The sequence below is a fragment of the Rhamphochromis sp. 'chilingali' genome (assembly GCF_963969265.1).
Source record: "Rhamphochromis sp. 'chilingali' genome assembly, chromosome: 17".
NCBI classification, from domain to species: domain Eukaryota; kingdom Metazoa; phylum Chordata; class Actinopteri; order Cichliformes; family Cichlidae; genus Rhamphochromis; species Rhamphochromis sp. 'chilingali'.
The window spans coordinates 7,004,007-7,020,092 of NC_137944.1; the positions used below are offsets into that span (position 1 = coordinate 7,004,007).

At 41.0% G+C, this 16,086-nt stretch overlaps 1 protein-coding gene across 2 annotated transcripts in view; it reads right to left on the minus strand.

Moving 5' to 3' along the window:
* Positions 1 to 16,086, minus strand: part of ctdp1 (CTD (carboxy-terminal domain, RNA polymerase II, polypeptide A) phosphatase, subunit 1) — a 93,854-nt gene that overhangs the window by 68,104 nt on the left and 9,664 nt on the right. The window contains exons 8-11 of one of the 2 annotated variants that reach the window (XM_080862594.1): positions 10,931 to 11,974; positions 8,152 to 8,293; positions 7,800 to 8,030; positions 4,966 to 5,119 (exon numbers count right to left, since the gene is read on the minus strand). In XM_080862594.1, coding sequence (XP_080718720.1) covers positions 4,966 to 5,119; positions 7,800 to 8,030; positions 8,152 to 8,293; positions 10,931 to 11,974 — 1,571 coding nt within the window. The remainder of the gene's footprint in view (positions 1 to 4,965; positions 5,120 to 7,799; positions 8,031 to 8,151; positions 8,294 to 10,930; positions 11,975 to 16,086) is intronic. The other variant, XM_080862595.1, reaches the window with a different exon arrangement.

Consider the following 16,086-nt stretch of genomic DNA (forward strand, 5'->3'; position numbering starts at 1 on the left):
CATCTAAAAGGACCCATTAGATGCCTCTATCAGAAAGAATTATATTGAGTAATATTAATGGTTTTAGTACAATGAACTCTTTGTTTTGTGTGCTTACTAGGGATGGGTACCGGTATCCGGTGCCATGATGGCACCAGTTCTGACATAAACGGTAACCAGACCGAAAAGCAGCGCACATTTTGGTGCTTTTTTTCCTGAGACGTCATACACTTTGGATTCTAGCCATTTTACCTTTCCGAGGATAGTAGGCGGGCCCAGGTACGTACGTTCTTTTAGAGCAGAGCTACAGAATAAAAAGTCTGGCTGTACTTCACAGCAAAGGATGCAAACTCAGCAGCCTGCAACAAGTGCTTTAAGCTGATACTGTGCAAAGGAGGTAACACCTCGAATCTGATGAAACATTTGGCGACGCAGCGTTAGCGTTTTTTTAAAAGCTGAGAAATGCACCGTATTTGATAGCTTGCTGCGAGACCTCACACCGTGCACATCTACTGCGGGTGTGGTGCCTGTTATTGGACCCGGAGTTCGCAACATCCCCCAAGAACCCGAAGAGGCGAGTCCTGGCCACGTTATTACATTAATGCACGTAAGGTGAACTAGCAAACACCGTCATAGTTACATGCGGCTGTCTTCTTGTTTGATGGCAGATACTCCCTTCACCCTGACCAAAAAGGCTAAAATGACCAAAGAAAAAGTGAAAAACAGCTAAACATGAGAGGTTTTTAGACAAAATTGGTGTTTTTTCCATTGATTGAGCACTGCTTCCAGCCAAGAGTGATACCATATATGCTCTATAGCTGCAGAAAAGGCTAACATTGTTATCTTTTTACAAAAAAAACAGCTAAACATGAGAGGTTTTTGGACAAAGTGTGTGTTTTCCATTCTTTAAGCACCGGTTCAAGCACCGGTTCGAGCACCGTTTAAGCACCGGCACCGTTTCAAAAGTACCGGTTTGGTACTGTATCAGATAAAACCTAAACGATACCCATCCCTAGTGCTTACTGGTAAAAAGAAAATGGGAAAAGATGTACATTTTTTAAAAAAAATCAAATTTCAATCTATTTATTCTTCTTCCAGACAGCAACTGTCCTCTATTGTTTTGGACTGTCCTCAGTTGCTGTCTGCTCAGCAACTGAACCCAGGCATGAACAGCCTGTCAAGCTTTGGGATTCATGGCATGCGTGTATAAGATGGGTGTTCAGGCAGAACTCTGGGTTGTCTGTTTTGTTAGCCTTTCCAAATCCAAAACAATAGAAAATATAATATAAATGAACTGAATCACTAGGCTATTTATGTTTTACTCTAAGCCATCAAACAACCTTAAAAGCAATGCTGTGCGACATCCAGTGGCACAGAACATTAAAAATACATATGTTTTTCTAGCTTAAGTGCCAATGCTAAAAGCAAGCCTGATGGACTAATTAGCATGCTAGCTAACAGTAGCAACGGGGGTTATCTGCTATTCCAACACAAGCTAGTCAGGCCACGTCTTAACAATAAGACGCAGTTGCAAACTATACATCACAATGGAAGCATATGTATATAATTTAACAAATAAATGTTAAATAGCTGCTGGTTTTAGCAGTAGTGTAGGTCAGCAATATATAGAAGATGTGTGAGTCAGCTAAGGATCTATAAGCACATGAAGTGTAGGAGAAAAAAAATAGGGGGAGTGGGGAGTCTGTTTCCTAAAAGGCAAAGCAAAGCAGTTCCCAGGCTGAGTGGTTGCCTGCAGCTACGGAGTTACTTAACCCCAGAATTCAATCGAGTTAATAACAAGGCAGATCATTTTGCATCCCAGTAACAGGAGACAGTTTGTGGTTTAAAGCATGACCAATCACAATGACATCCATATCATTTAATTACATCTAACTAAAAGTGCAATTTCCTTATAGGGTCTATACCCAGATCTCAAGTTAAAACTTTAAGGGTTGAAAGCCACAAAACTATTATGTCATGTACAAAAATCTTCATTGTTTCATTATAAGAAGTCTTAATGCTTTCAATCCAGATTAATCTTTTGCTCATTACTTTATTCATTCACTAGCCCATGAAAGTCACCTTTAAAATAAATAGATTTGCTTGAAAACAATGGGATGGGCAAAGGAAACATTCCTTTCCCCCAATATGTTTATATACAACAATAAACTACACAAGCATGCTGCACTTTTAAGCAAGGTTAATGAATGTCAACCAAAACAGTTCATTAGTGGGCTGTAAAATAAGAGTGAGTCTGTGAAATGTGCAAAAAGGGACCACAAAGTGTAAAGAGTACCTGAGTATTTTTTTTCCACTACTAAAGATCACAGATAGTATAAAACACAAAAGTAACTTCCAGGCTGAAAAAAGCCAATGCGGCCAAAGTGACTAAAACCTGCATTCTACCCAAAGACCACCAGATGGCGATAGCTGAGGCTGTGACACGTTTATGGCAGAAAAATTAAATTACATCTGTTTTATAAATCTTTTTCCAACTACTTTTCAAAAACGCGGATTACCTGTGTTATGAAACCACAGGATAATTAGTTAACGACTTGTCAACCACACACCAATGAGCGTGTAGTTTCACAGTCAGGTTTTACTATGACGTCACGTTTGCTTCTTCACAACCAAACGTTGTGAGCTACATCCATCTTTCATACTGTCAATGTTAGCGACACATTCCATTTTTGCAATTTTTAATTAAAAAATGTTCATGGTGCAGCTTAAAGGTGAATGCAGTATATATTAACTACAAAGAAATACAAAAGGTTGCTTTATTTTTTTCCAGAATTCTTACTTTTAACTTCCCTTTAATCATATTCAAAGGACAAATGAATCTAGCAGTAACCCATGCAGCTTTCCTGTGAGAAATTATCATTACATGCAAAAGAAAATCCATCCATCCATCCATCTTCATCCGCTTTGTCCGGGGCCGGGTCGCGGGGGCAGCAGCCTAAGCAAAGAGGCCCAGACCTCCCTCTCCCCAGCCACCTCCTCCAGCTTATCCGGGGGGATACCAAGGCGTTCCCAGGCCAGCCGAGAGATATAATCTCTCCAGCGTGTCCTGGGTCTGCCCCGGGGCCTCCTCCCGGTGGGACATGCCTGGAACACCTCACCCAGGAGGCGCCCAGGGGGCATCCTTGTCAGATGCCCGAACCACCTCAGCTGGCTCCTTTCGATGTGGAGCAGCAGCTGCTCTACTCTGAGCCCCTCCCGGATGGCCGCACTTCTCACCCTATCTCTAAGGGAGAGGCCAGCCACCCTTCGGAGGAAGCTCATTTCTGCCGCTTGTATCCGCGATCTCGTTCTTTCGGTCACTACCCACAGCTCGTGGCCATAGGTGAGGGTAGGGACGTAGATCGACCGGTAAATTGAGAGCTTCGCTTTTACACTCAGCTCCCTCTTCACCACGACGGACCGGTGCAGCGTCCGCATTACTGCAGCTGCAGCCCCAATCCGTCTGTCAATCTCCGGCTCCCTTCTCCCATCACTCGCGAACAAGACCCCGAGATACTTGAACTCCTCCACTTGTGGCAGGAACTCATCCCCGACCCGGAGTGGGCACTCCACCCTTTTCCGGCTGAGAACCATGGCCTCAGATTTGGAGGTGCTGATCCTCATTCCCGCTGCTTCACACTCGGCTGCGAACCGTTCCAGTGCGAGCTGGAGGCCTTCACCCGATGAAGCCAACAGAACCACATCATCTGCAAAAATCAGAGATGAGATTCTGAGGCCACCAAAGCGAAAGCCCTCCGCCACTTGGCTGCGCCTAGAAATCCTGTCCATAAAAATTATGAACAGAACTGGAGACAAAGGGCAGCCCTGGCGAAGCCCATCACCCACCGGGAACGAGTCCGACTTATTGCCGGCAATGCGAACCAAGCTCTTGCAACGGTTGTATAGGGATCGAATGGCCCGTAGCAATGGGCCAGACACCCCATATTCCCGCAACACCTCCCACAGGACACCCCGAGGGACACGGTCGAATGCCTTCTCCAAGTCCACAAAACACATGTAGACTGGTTGGGCAAACTCCCATGCACCCTCAAGTATCCTGGAGAGGATAAAGAAAATAATCGCAATAATCCACCACTGACCTCACTTCAAACGTGGCTTGTCATACCCCATGTGAACAAGCCACATAGCTCTTTCACTAGAATAATCGCCCACCGAGAGGCTCTTGGCAGATCTCAAGGATCTGCTCTGCACTTTCCCCCCTGCTGAAGCATTAGAAGAATTCAGAATTCCATTATAGAGTATTACCAAAGAGGGAGCTGAGCTCCCTGACATTAGTAATCACTTCACCTGCCTCGTGAGGCCAAAACTACAAAATGCAGTAAGCAGACAGAAGTAATAGTCTGTGGAAAGATTTGAATATCAGATGAAAGGTTTAAGGATGTGCTCCTGACGTTTTGACTGCTGTGAAAGGTTCCATTATATTTACCATTTGATAACATTTAACTTTTGTTAAATTTGCAAATTTTGCAACTTTTGCAAATGTTTCCCTGTCTATGCATTTGAACACAGCAGGAAAGGGCTGAAATATGTGCAGCATTTCCACTTCTAAATTGATGTCCCTCCTTTGCAGTGCATAACTGTCTGACAAATATGGTGACATTATCAAAAGAACTAATGAGCTCAGAGGCATACGTGTTTTGCTGGATTAGATCTGGAGAACCAGTTTCTGATTTCCATTCCTACATCCAATGCAAAGCAATAACACTGCAGGTAGATGCCTGCTGTGAGTATGGTATGGAAATTTATTTCACAGTCACTGCTGAAATGAAACCATTTAATTGCCTCATTCCTTGTACAGAGAACTTTCCCTTTTCACAGTGTCTGTCACTGTTGGCGCAAAATGGCACAAGCCTATTTTGAATGTGTGTAACAGACTCATTAAACATGACAGATTTCTGTAGACTCCCTAGTCTAGCTCAAACGCCACCAGGTCGAATGCTGAACGAAAGTTTCGTCCGTCCTTACCTCTTTGTCCATGCTGTCCAGGTCCTCCTTGCAGAGAGTGTATAGCGGCATTGTTTCTGACATGCTTGGCTGTCGTTTCCGCCGAGATGGTCCAGGCTGCTCATCATCTTGGCCGGACTCTACTCCCTCGTCTTGCTGACTCTGTGAGGTTCCCCTAGGGTACACAAGTATAAAACAAACGTGAAACACTGAAAATACAAATAACTTTGTCCAAATGTGGTAGCTACATTTTATTCTGAAATTGGTAGTGGGTACTACATCAGAAAAACAGTTTTTAATGGCATCTGTGGTCTTTAAATGCTGTGCTGCTCAGATGTCACATGAAAGTGTACAATGGCCTGAATATTAATGAGAAATACACAACACTGTTATGTTCTATTATATTTCACTACTTTATGTTTTTATAGATGCACCTGCCTGCCCAGAGACCAGTGTATACACTATATGCTTGGGTCAGGTGTGATGTTACAGTGAGCTGGCTAACTACCTCCATGTTTGTTATTACTGCAGCAAAATGTTAGTTACATAATTGCTTTGTCACTTTAACAAATTTACTTGTTTCAAAAAATCTGCAGTTTGATATTATACTATCATAATAACCATGCAAGCTAGCTTTTCCACTCATACTGCCATAATGTCAGGAAGTAAGGTATCGTTGTTCAGCTGGGTATAACGTAGGTATGCTGCACAAATTTGGCAATGGTTAGTTCCCCAATTCCTTATTTGCAAAACAGCCACCTAAGTTACTAGACCAGCACATGAAATTGGATGATTTAGCTGACCTTATCTATTCAACTAAATGTTTTAGGGAAATCACTTGTAGTTTGTCCGTTTTAGCAAACAAGCTAACATCAGCCTAAACATCAGAAACACAGCTCCAGGCTGGATTTGATCCTGAAAACCCAACTGACCCTTCACAGAATGCCCTGCTCAAGTCCAACATACTGTTATCCTGAGGGGTAAAATATATTTCTATTTCTTGCAAATGTGATGTCAGGTTACCTGCTCACTCAATGAATTTGTTTGATGCCTTACATAATAATTAGCTGGTTAACCATAGCGACTATGTCATTGAGTAATGAGGCTATCGAAAGCCAAAGCTAAAATGTCTTTTTTGGCCTTGTGCAACGTGAGTGCTGGAGTCTTTATTGCACTGGGAGCTTGCTGCTTGTTGACGTTTGTGATTACTGGCATCCATTTCTAAGCTGCTGTTAGCGTTTCTCACTGTTGATTGGGAGAACTGAAAAGAAGCATTGTCACATCTTTTGGATTTTCACAGACAATTCATCGAGCATCCTTCACACTGAAGTTATTCCATGTGCTTTGGAGGCAACCAACAAAGTCAGGGAAGGTCTCTTCAAAAAAATAAAAATAAAAATTGGATTAGAGAGGATATCTACATCGGGATTAGTTTGTGACATTTCTTTTAGAACATTGAGACGATGACACTTTTTCTCATTTCTATAAAGATGCAGATTAACACAAAGATTTTCAAAATTTAGATAAGAGAAAAACAAACCGAACCAAACGAATCACCTTCCAGGCACAAGGATGAATAAAAAAAACAAAGAGTATCATTATCATTTTTCTGTCATATTTTTCTCATTTTATTCTTGATGCTGTATATGTTATAGTGATATTTACAGGAAATGTCAGGCACCAGAATTAGGTTGCAAACACTGTACATAATCAGCTCATAGACAAGTAGGTGTAGGCGGTAAAAGGGAGTAGACCAGTCACAAAACACACAGATAGGCTTTCTTCTCTGTAACGAGGGCCCAGTAGATGCAAATGGGAAGACAAACTTTTCTACGGTTCCTCTTGGCAGTGCTTAATTGAGCAGATCTTCTTTGATGATTCAATCCAAGGTTATGCAACTTCCTGAAAACTCCATAGTGCCTCTAATCTATGAATAAAATGAGCCAATTTTCCGCTTTAGATGATTAATTACAGAGTATGATCACAGATATATTCAACTTAAAAACACTTTGAGCTGCTATTAAAAGTTGGAGTCTGTAATTTTCTGGCGTTATTATAAAGCATGCAGGTCAGCGTCTGCATGTGGCATCCCAATGACAAACTGGCAATGTTGGTGACTGATGAATGACAGAGTGACAGATCAGAGGTGAACTGTGAAGCCATCCTTTCACCTGCCACATTATTGCTGTCAAACAAGGACGCGACTGGCAATTCTGATCACTGCATAGGGAGAAAACATCTGACTGCCCTGAATTCAAAAATGTAAACAATACAAGGTGGGAGAGTTGTCTGGGAGGTGAAGCCTCTGTGGCTGATGATATCCCTGACCATCAAAGACCATCAGTCCACACAATAACAGGGTGTTGGAGCCTTTTTATTATTCCTCAGTTGATGGCTAAGGAAGCTATACATCTCCAACGGGGGTAATTCATGTAGTAGACTATCACTACACTGGCAGCTGCTTTGGTTTACAAAGAAGGTAAAGATTAAATGAGAGTCAGGAGTCAAAGGAGTACACTGAAGATCTAATATAAAAGAGTTGTCTTTAAGCAGACTGGCTTAATGTGGAAACACTGAGCCACTTTTCTGAAACTGTAGGTACTTTCATAAGACGCTTCAGAGTTCAGCACTAGTTTATGGCAGTATTATAGAAATGGAAAACCAACATATTTAAAATGTAATGATATGATTATTAATACTTTGATAGAAGTGCTCCACGCTCTATTAAACTGGTGCAATGTTGTTGCATTGAGGTTGTGTAATTCGGTATATTACATGATGCATCATACATGGTGTATGATCCCCCATGATCCCTCACAAAATATTGTTTATTTCACAGTAAAGTCCTGCAGTACCTGAGACCAGACTGCTCTCTGGGATCAGAGAGCAACAAAGATCCTGCCGTGTGGAGGTAGGCTGATGGACGGGACACTGCAGGGCCCCTGCGAATCAGTTTCCCTGTGATGGAGTCATATGTGCGAACCTCTGGAGATGCAGATGGAGTTCTCGGGTGGATGGGTGCTGGGTGGAAAATAGGTTTCTGCAGGGAGCCCTGATTGTCAGGGAGAAGTGCTGGACTGTTGCTCCTTTAATCAGACCAAAAATAAAAAGGAAAAAGAAAAATAGTCAGTGAAGTTTTGGGCTTCTGCAGTTAGTATGCTTTAAATCATCAATTGGCTGGTTTCCATAAGATCACAACGCCCTCACCGTGCTGTCTTAGAGTAATCCTCCTTCAGTGGGTAGAGCTGCTCCTCCACCCTCTCCCACCGTTCTAGACAACTCCAGAGCCAGTCTGGGTTGACAACGTGGAGGTGCTTGCAACCTTGTGCCTGACGGACCTTCTCGGTGCCTGGATGACAGAGATGGAAGAGAATGCGAGCGAGTTTTGACCTTACAATCGAAAGCCATTACCAAACACGCACTCACTCTGCGTCTGCTGAATAATTCAGATAGATGATCCCACTTTCCCTACTGGAAAGCAGAAAATAATTACCTGGCCAATATTTTTTGAAAGATAACAAAGGATCTATCTCTTGGAACCACCGGGGTCAACATCCATTCATTTTTCTTTTTTTCCCTGCCAAATCTGGGCATAATCCAACTCCTAAAAGTCAGGTTTTATTTGATAAAGTGCTGAATAACACTACAGACACAAAGACATCAGACTGAATTACTGAGTGCAGAAACTTGTACTTGATGTACAAGCTGAATGCTTGAGCAAAGTGAGCAAAGCTGCAGTTCAGCTGTATTTTGCCAGATCTATTTACATCCTGGTCAACATACTACTATTTGATAGCTACAAAAGTAAGATGTATCAAAACAAACTAATCTCTACAATTTAAATGTCCAATGTCAAACAGCCAAAAAATGCTCTCAGTGGAAAGATGGCTTTCAAGAAGCCATTCTTAAGGAGATGAAATAGGAAAAAAAGGCTGAGGTATGAAAAATTACACTTGATCTTTACTGAAAATCAACCACAGCAGGTCTTACTGAGTGATGAATTCAAATCTGTAATGTCTAAATCTAGTCATCATCAACAAATATGGAGGTTGTAAAAAGAAAGGTATAACAAAGCTCAGGCTAAGATAAATATCTCTTATAATTTAAACTGTGAATCAGCAAAGCTACGCTAAGTAGAAGAAGAATAACAATATGGAGCTATGATGAGCAACTAAACAAGTACAGCTGAGTTTTTGTTTATAAACCAATATGACTGACACGCAGATTTATGCATTAGAATTCACTTTTGATGACCATTAATGTTTGAAAAAAATTATTACAGTCTATCAGTAGCTGTTGAGATATTTGCGTCTAGAGCAAAGCTGGAATGGCAGAGACTGCCAGGATTATAGTCACAGTTGCCATGGCCACTTCAAATCCACGTGGCTATTTTTTTTTGACTCAAAATGAACTTTTAAAATGATTGATCTGACAGTTTAATTTTTCTGATACCATATACCCTTAACAGCTTTAACAGCAAAAATAAAACTTAACTCCGAGTTTGTATGTGTTTGTGTTAGGGGCCCATCAAAGAACAGAGTCTTGATGGACAGGTTTAATGGAGGAGAACGTGGGGGACATAAACAGCTTCCTGCTGTACCCCATGTCGTTAAGTGGGCATAGATGTTAAAGCTATGATTATTTAATCACTAACCCTCGTAGGATGTGTGTCATGGCTGCCCACTTTGCTGTTCAGCCAACGTAACAGGCATTTTCAGAAGTTATTTCCAGTTAAGTATCCTACTGCATATATTCCATCTCAGGCTATCCTGGTGATGTATGAGGTGACTGATTGCCAAGTGCTGCTCTCAGCAGGACTGCATCCCAGGTTAACAGTGCCACTTCCTATGCTTCTATTCACATGGTAAACTTGATTGGTGGCAATGGAAGCCGTGAATCTACAATTTCCAAGCTGGGTAAAGGGACTCTGACATAAAAACATGTTTCTTTCACTTCAGTAGGTCTAATTAGAAAAAAACAAAGTGTATGAATTTCACTTCATTCATTTCATTTCACTCAAGTAATGTTACTTAAATCTGTATGTTTTTATTTTTAGCACAACATTAAAACAAACTTTCATATCTATTCACGTATGCACTTCATTCCTGGGGAAACACTTTCTTCCATAAAGAAAAGCTGTATAGCTATGACAATACATTTTTCCTCCATTAGTCATTCATTGTATTTACAATTACATCTCTAAATGTTAGTTTTCGTTGATGCTGCATTCTTGCATGCATGCTCATATGCATGTCAGTGTAATCTAATCTCACTGATAACCACCTTACTGAGTTTCTGTTTCGGCAAACAGAGCATGCTGCTGCAGCTTCATTGGTACTGATGCAAAGAACTAAACCATGTTCGTAAGTTTAACCAGAACTCGTCACACCAGCGCACTGCTTAACTGTATGCCTGACCTCTACGATACATCAACTCTAATGACACTTTATTCAGTGACATTTAAACAAGCCTTACGTGAGCTTTCTTAAATTCACCATTCACCAAATGTCACCATTAGCAAACCATAATTTGCATTAATCACACAGTTCCAGCATATTGTTACCTTAAAGAAAATCACTAACTATATCTTGCTAAATAACAGGTCAGAAAAAGAGTGAAAGGTAGCAGGCGTTCAGCACTTGAAATCCACTCTTTTGGAAACGCTTGAAAATAAACCCATAAAAACTGAATTGTCAGATTTAACTAAAGCTGAGAACACTATGCACAACTATTAAGAAGTAGGGTTGAAACTAGTGATTATATACATAATCACTCCATCATTAATTAAATATTCCTTAAAGGAATAAATCAACTGAGAATGAGATTGCCCCCTGTTGTCCATTATGCGTCCCAGGTTTAAGGGATCTCTGCTTCACGCTTATGGCTTCATCCATCTTTTAATACAGTACATGTAACTTGCGACATCACCACTCAGTACCAGCAAAGCCTATACACTATACTTTAACTAGCACGCATCTGTACATACCGGCTCTTGCTGCGATGAGATGTGTTGTCCGATTGGGATTTTGTGCACTGAGAATCTGATTCTTGCTGATCTTGGCCCCCAGCGCTTTGGCATGATAGTACTCACGGGTTCTTTCCATGGGGTAGTTAGTGGGGTACAGACCACTGAATACTATCGTCGTCCCCTCCAGTGTCTTGCTTTTCAGCTCTGGGACGATCTTCCGAATGTCCGGAATTTCAGAAGCCTCCTTCCTCAAGTATGCCTCATAGCGGGCGTAATACTCTGCATGGATCCTTTCAAGCACCTCCTCTAAATAGATGAGATGATCGTCCTGGTCATTATCAGCTTCTTCCTCCTCTTCCTCGTCATCTTCCATACTCTGATCCAGCAGCTCCTCGCCCATGGTAACACCAGACTGTTCACTATTCTGGGACTCTGTTTCTGGCTCTCTCCTATCTGAGCAGCCATTTCCGAGCTCGGGGTCAGGCAGAAGAACTGAAGGCTCTGGTGAGTCAGAGCTGCTTTCACCTTCAGCTCTGCCTTTACTGTCCTCTTCCTTTGCCCCATCCTTACAAGCAGGTTCTTGCGTGGTTCCTTCCTGACCAGATTCCTTTGTCTGGCCAGACCTACTTTCACCGTCACTCTCTGATGAGGGGGGCTTTTCTGTAATGGAGTCACTGTCACTGTCACTGGAAAGGTCAAAGTCTAGGTTATTGGACTCATGTCTTGGTGCCGATGAGTTTGCACCTTCCTTGTCCTCTCGCGTCCCATTTGTATCGTCTTCCTTAACATTTGTAATCTCATCTCTCTGGGTGTCCTTGGATTCTTCCACAGGTTTTGTTTCAGTCTCTGAACCTTTATTTTGTCCCGATTCGTCCTCATCCGCTGTCGGGTGTGTCCGTTCTTTTGATGGCATGTCCTGAGAAGACTGAGGTGCTATGGACTCTTCCTTTCTGGAAACATTATTGTCCTTTGCCCTTTTCCTGAGGCCATTATTTTGCTCATCGACACCAAGCGTCCCTGTTTGTTCTGTGCTCTCTGCTGGTCGACTCAAAGAGCCTCCTGCTGGAAAAACACATAGAAGTTTAAAAGTATTCAAGGACACACGAATTAGAACCTAGAGGTGGGACTACAGTGAGATCAGCTTCTGATTCCCAAAAGTTACAACAACAATTAAAAAGGTGAGTTAAGGACTTAGCTACTGCCAGTGGTCATCAAAGATTATCTTCTACAACTGATGTGCTCAACAGAGGTTGTGCATTGATACTAGAGTTGCAGTACTAGTAATGGAGTACTGACAGCAACAAAATGGTAATGAACTAATGAATAAAAGAACTGTGCTGGTTTATAAAATTCTTAGAAAACAAATTCATAGAAAGATGGAATGTGTTTTTTTATTCTGTCCATTATGAAAAAAGTGAAATGGGCAATCAATACATTAATTAATATTTTTCCCCATCTCACTCCAAGTATATTATTTTAATTTTTGCCCCCCAAACATGTGCCTTACTTCCCTAAAAAAACTCACATGTTGGTGAGGTGGTGTATTTCAGGACAGGATCGGGTCTAAAGTGTTTTTTCATTATTGGTGGAACGATTTCGAGGATTGTATGGCTAGCTAGCTGATTATTCTTCACTTCCACCATGCTAAAGATATTTGGGACATGTCAGCACATCATTTCATTTGCCAACAGTAGGGTGGGTATTAAACCTGGTTACCAACTGAGTTACATTAGTACTACTGAGTACCGATTAACTTAATGATTCCATTGTTGTTAGGTACCAGAACACACATGGGTAGAGGAAGAACAAGACTGTATGAAATCCCTGGTGAAGAGCAACATGTTGAAGAGCAATAAAAATGTCTCAGGTGTGGTTAAACCCTATGCAGGCAGTGCTCTCTGCACCATTTTAACCTGCATCATTTTCCTTTTTTTGAACCACATAACTTTATTCGAGCTGATGGTTACATGTTTTATATTAATTCTGGAAGGTCTGTTGCCCTCCAATTATAAACCTCTCACTAATAACCCTCCTGACATTTCACACTCCTAGATTTTTGCTCAGGAAGCGCTGTTCCAATTTCCCCTTTTGGCAAACACTTCTTGGAGCAGAGTCTTCCTCTAAGACAAATTGAGGTTGTGTACACTGAATCACTCCGGTGAAAGCAACTCGCTTTGTGCTAACCAATCAGCAGCACAGAATTAAAAAAGAAAAATTTGGAATCAGGTTGTCATGTTTTCTTCAAGCAAAGGAGTTTATCATTTTAATAAGATAGAAAGATCTACTGCAAACTTCGAATGAGGTTCCTTGTTCAAACAAGCATGCTGTATCACTGTGACCCACAGGGCTGGATGGACGAGAGAGGGCAGTGAAATAATCTGAGGAGGCAGGCCAGTGTGCATCAGCCATCAGAAAGAGAATTCAGCAAATTAAATAGTGAACAAACAAACTTTTCAACAAAGGCTAATATATTCCAAAGTACAAAGAACCAATTACTCTGACATTATGTGATGCATTTCAAGCTTAGAAAGGTTGACAATTGCGTGGTAAGAGCAAGAACTTTTCATTTAATGTAACTGGAACTCACCCATGATATAACCCACACAGCTCTGGTCCTATATTGTTATTTATTTATTTATTTATTTTTATTTAGTGATATATCAGTTAACCATGCAATAGGCTAAGCTTCAGCTGGACCACAACATAAACGGCTCATTAAAATTTTAAGATCAATCTTTATCATATTAAATTTTTTTAATAGAAAATATGGCTGAAATCTTCTGTGTTTGAATCAGTGGGGTTTATAATATAAACAGAAAAGTAGATCTACTGGGGAATAAATATTTGAGAGCAATACCAAATGCCTCAGAGCTTTGTCCACTATATTGCTTTAGAATATTGAACTACCACCTGGTCTCTGATTTATTCATAAATATAATGTGATTGAAAAATGGTGCATCACAATTCAGCTCAGCAGGACGGCAGAAATTAAGTGTTTGATACTCACAATTTCTTTAATGAAATCAGGATGCCAACATTGATAGTTCTGGTTGTCTGGGTAAGATAAGTTGGTTGTGCTAGTTTTGGCATGTAAATATGCTAAATTATTAAATAAAAATTTAAAAATAGCACTGTTGATGTCAGTGTTATTAGTTCTGAAGACTGGCAGTATAAAAGAAGAACATAGCTTCTTGGTCCTTGAAAAGTGACAAAGTCAGAGTACCCTTGAGCCAACAATCCCTTTAACGTTAACTAGTAATGACTTCATGAACTTCTTCACAAATAAAATTCTTATCATTAGAGAAAAAATTACCAATAATCATCCCACAGATGTAGTATTATCTACAGTTACTTTCAGTACCATTGATATTCATTTAGACTCTTTTTCTCCAATTGATCTTTCTGAGTTAACTTCAATAATTACTTCCTCCAAACCATCAACGTGTCTTTTAGACCCCATTCCTACAAAACTCCTCAAAGAAGTCCTGCCATTAATTAATGCTTCGATCTTAAATATGATCAACCTATCTCTAATAATCGGCTATGTACCACAGGTCTTCAAGCTGGCTGTAGTTAAACCTTTACTCAAAAAGCATCTCTAGACCCAGCAGTCTTAGCTAATTATAGGCCAATCTCCAACCTTCCTTTCATATCAAACATCCTTGAAAGAGTAGTTGTCAAACAGCTAAAAGATCATCTGCAGAGGAATGGTTTATTTGAAGAGTTTCAGTCAGGTTTCAGAGCTCATCACAGCACAGAAACAGCTTTAGTGAAGGTTACAAATGATCTTCTTATGGCCTCTGACAGTGGACTCATCTCTGTGCTTGCCCTGCTAGACCTCAGTGCAGCATTCGATACTGTCGACCATAATATCCTATTAGAGCGATTAGAACATGCTGTAGGTATTACAGGTACTGCACTGCAGTGGTTTGTATCATATCTATCTAACAGACTCCAATTTGTGCATGTAAATGGAGAGTCCTCTTCACACACACTGAGGTTAATTATGGAGTTCCACAGGGTTCAGTGCTAGGACCAATTCTGTTTACATTATACATGCTTCCCTTAGGCAGTATCATTAGAAGACATAGCATACATTTTCACTGCTATGCAGATGACACCCAGCTCTATCTATGAAGCCAGATAACACACACCAATTAGTTAAAGTGCAGGAATGTCTTAAAGACATAAAGACCTGGATGGCCGCTAACTTTCTGCTTCTTAATTCAGATAAAACTGAGGTTATTGTACTCGGCCCTGAAAAGCTTAGAAATATGGTATCTAACCAGATTCTTACTCTGGATGGCATTACCTTGGCCTCCAGTAACGCTGTGAGGAACCTTGGAGTCATTTTTGACCAGGATATTTCCTTCAACGCACATATTAAACAAATATGTAAGACTGCTTTCTTCCATTTGCGCAACATCTCTAAAATTAGAAATATCCTGTCTCAGAGTGAGGCTGAAAAACTAGTTCATGCATTTATTACTTCCAGGCTGGACGACTGCAATTCATTATTATCAGGATGTCCAAAAAACTCGCTGAAAAGCCTTCAGCTAATCCAAAATGCTGCAGCAAGAGTCCTGACAGGGACTAGAAAGAGAGAGCAGATTTCTCCTGTATTGGCTTCCCTTCATTGGCTTCGTGTTAAATCCAGAATTGAATTCAAAATCCTGCTCCTCACATACAAGGTCTTAAATAATCAGGCCCCATCTTATCTTAATGACCTTGTAGTACCATATAACCCTATTAGAGCACTTTGCTCTCGCTCTGCAGGCCTACTTGTTGTTCCTAGAGTATTTAAAAGTAGAATGGGAGGGAGAGCCTTCAGTTTTCAGGCCCCTCTTCTGTGGAACCAGCTTTTTTCCTTCCCACTGTCCCAAAGTGCTTGCTCATAGGGGGTCATATGATTGTTGGGTTTTTCTCTGTACCTATGAAGCGCCTTGAGGCGACTTTTGTTGTGATTTGGCGCTTTATAAATAAAATTGAATTGAATTGAGAGCCTTCAGTTTTCAGGCCCCTCTTCTGTGGAACCAGCTTCCAGTTTGGATTCGGGAGACAGACACTATCTCTACTTTTAAGATTAAGCTTAAAATTTCCTTTTTGCTAAAGCATATAATTAGGGCTGGACCAGGTGACCCTGAATCCTCCCTTAGTTATGCTGCAATAGACGT